The 1,672-nt window shown below is 46.0% G+C and overlaps 1 protein-coding gene across 1 annotated transcript; it reads right to left on the bottom strand.

The window, feature by feature from the left end:
* Positions 1 to 252: 252 nt before the first annotated feature.
* LOC136154727 (protein FAM209-like) lies at positions 253 to 1,086 on the bottom strand. Its single transcript, XM_065916886.1, has 2 exons — positions 1,058 to 1,086; positions 253 to 901 (listed from the first exon to the last, which is right to left on the bottom strand). The coding sequence occupies exons 1-2, from the start codon at positions 1,084 to 1,086 to the stop codon at positions 253 to 255; spliced, it is 678 nt and encodes a 225-aa protein (XP_065772958.1).
* Positions 1,087 to 1,672: the final 586 nt, after the last annotated feature.

Genomic DNA, 1,672 nt, shown 5'->3' with positions numbered 1-1,672 from the left:
TGGAAGCAGTGAACTATAAAATCACAAAAAGAAATGGATGAAACCTGAATGAATGTTATTAAGTAAAATAAGCTAGTCTGGAAAAAGGTTAAACACTGCAAGCTGATAATTATACCACACTCTGGAAAAGGTCAAACTGTAGAGCAAGTAAAAATTATCAGAGGCTTCTTTCTTTTGCTTCAGAGGAGTTTTATTAGTTTGGATAAGTTATGTCAACACCTTATCCTCTCCTACTTTGACACACAAATCCACTCATTCAGAGTCTTCTTCGCACCAGAGTTCATACACTGTAATGGTATCGTGTGCGTCTGCGGGAACCTCAACATTGGGAGGGCTGAGGTTACTGCAGGTTGCCGCGGCAAGTTTCAGATTCCGCACCCTGGACACAAATTTCACAAGGTCCATCTCGAGCTGGGTTAAGGTAGCGAACATATAGTCCTTGTCTGGGGAGGCCTTTTTCTTTTTCTGTCCCAGAGAGCCAAATGAACCACCCTGACAGGCAGGAGGAGTCTGCACATTACTCTCACCACTCTCTCCTGTCAACTTCACTGTCAGGTACATGAGCACAATGAAGAAAAGCCCGAGTAACACCATCTTAAGCCAGTCCTGGGCATGCTCTGGTTGATTCTGCTGAATTAAACAGTGTCCTCCGCAGAGCACCTGACGCTGGAGTTCTTCGGCTGTCTCTCTCAGGGAAGTAAACATTAAGCCGTCGACATAGGTAACGGCCATGGAAAAGCACAGGAACCATTGGACGGACCACATGGTGAGCCGAGAGGAAACAGCTCCTGGTGTGCTGGTCTGCGCTGGCACCTGGAGACTGAGGACCAGCCAAGCTTGGCCCTTGGTGATGTCACAATGGGCCCCGCCCCAGCCAGAACCCACGTGGTCGTTGTGATGACTTCAGGGCAGAGGGTAAGGAGGCTTGTGGGGGTCAATTGGGAGTAGGGCTTAAAGGGAAATGGCGACATTCCCAGAGGGCAATTGAAAAAGAGGACTGACAGAAGAAGAGGGAGTGACAGAATGCCATTTCCATGCCAGTGTATTCTTTCTCAACCTGGTGCTCTCCCGGGAGGGTGGTTCCATCTTCGATTTTCATTATTCCATTTGTTGAATCCAGACCCTGGGCTGAGCAGAGCAGGCCCATGGGCATGTGCCCCTATGGAGCAGAGGGACAAGTGGGAAAGTAAGATATTAAACCAGAGGCCACAAACTAGAAGCCACTGATGTGTTTTGTGTGGCTGCACTGTTCCTAAAAATGACTGTGCTCAGTCGCTGTCGTGTCTGACTCCTTGAGACCCCATGGACAGTAGCCCACCAGCTCCTCAATCCCTGGGATTTCCCAGGCAAGAATATTGGAGTGGGTTGCCATTTCCATCTCCAGGCATAGAGGCTGTTTTAGGGCAGTGAAACTATTCTGTATGATGTTATAGAAAATACGTGACACTACATATTTGTGAAAATTGGAAGAACCTTACAACACACCATTAAATCAATGCATGTACATATTTAAAAACTTTGACATCAAGAATGGAATGCAGAATTTGACTAAAGAATGGAATTATGTTACAAATGTATGAAACCACCTCACTAAGATCCCCTGACTTAAGTAACTTTGGAAATGAATGGAGTTTGCAAGACTGAAAGTAAAATATAAAAGCAGTGTAATCTA

This window comes from Muntiacus reevesi, chromosome X (assembly GCF_963930625.1).
Source record: "Muntiacus reevesi chromosome X, mMunRee1.1, whole genome shotgun sequence".
Lineage (NCBI taxonomy): Eukaryota > Metazoa > Chordata > Mammalia > Artiodactyla > Cervidae > Muntiacus > Muntiacus reevesi.
The sequence above is the reverse complement of the archived record's forward strand: the minus strand, read 5'-3'. Positions and strand labels throughout refer to the sequence as shown.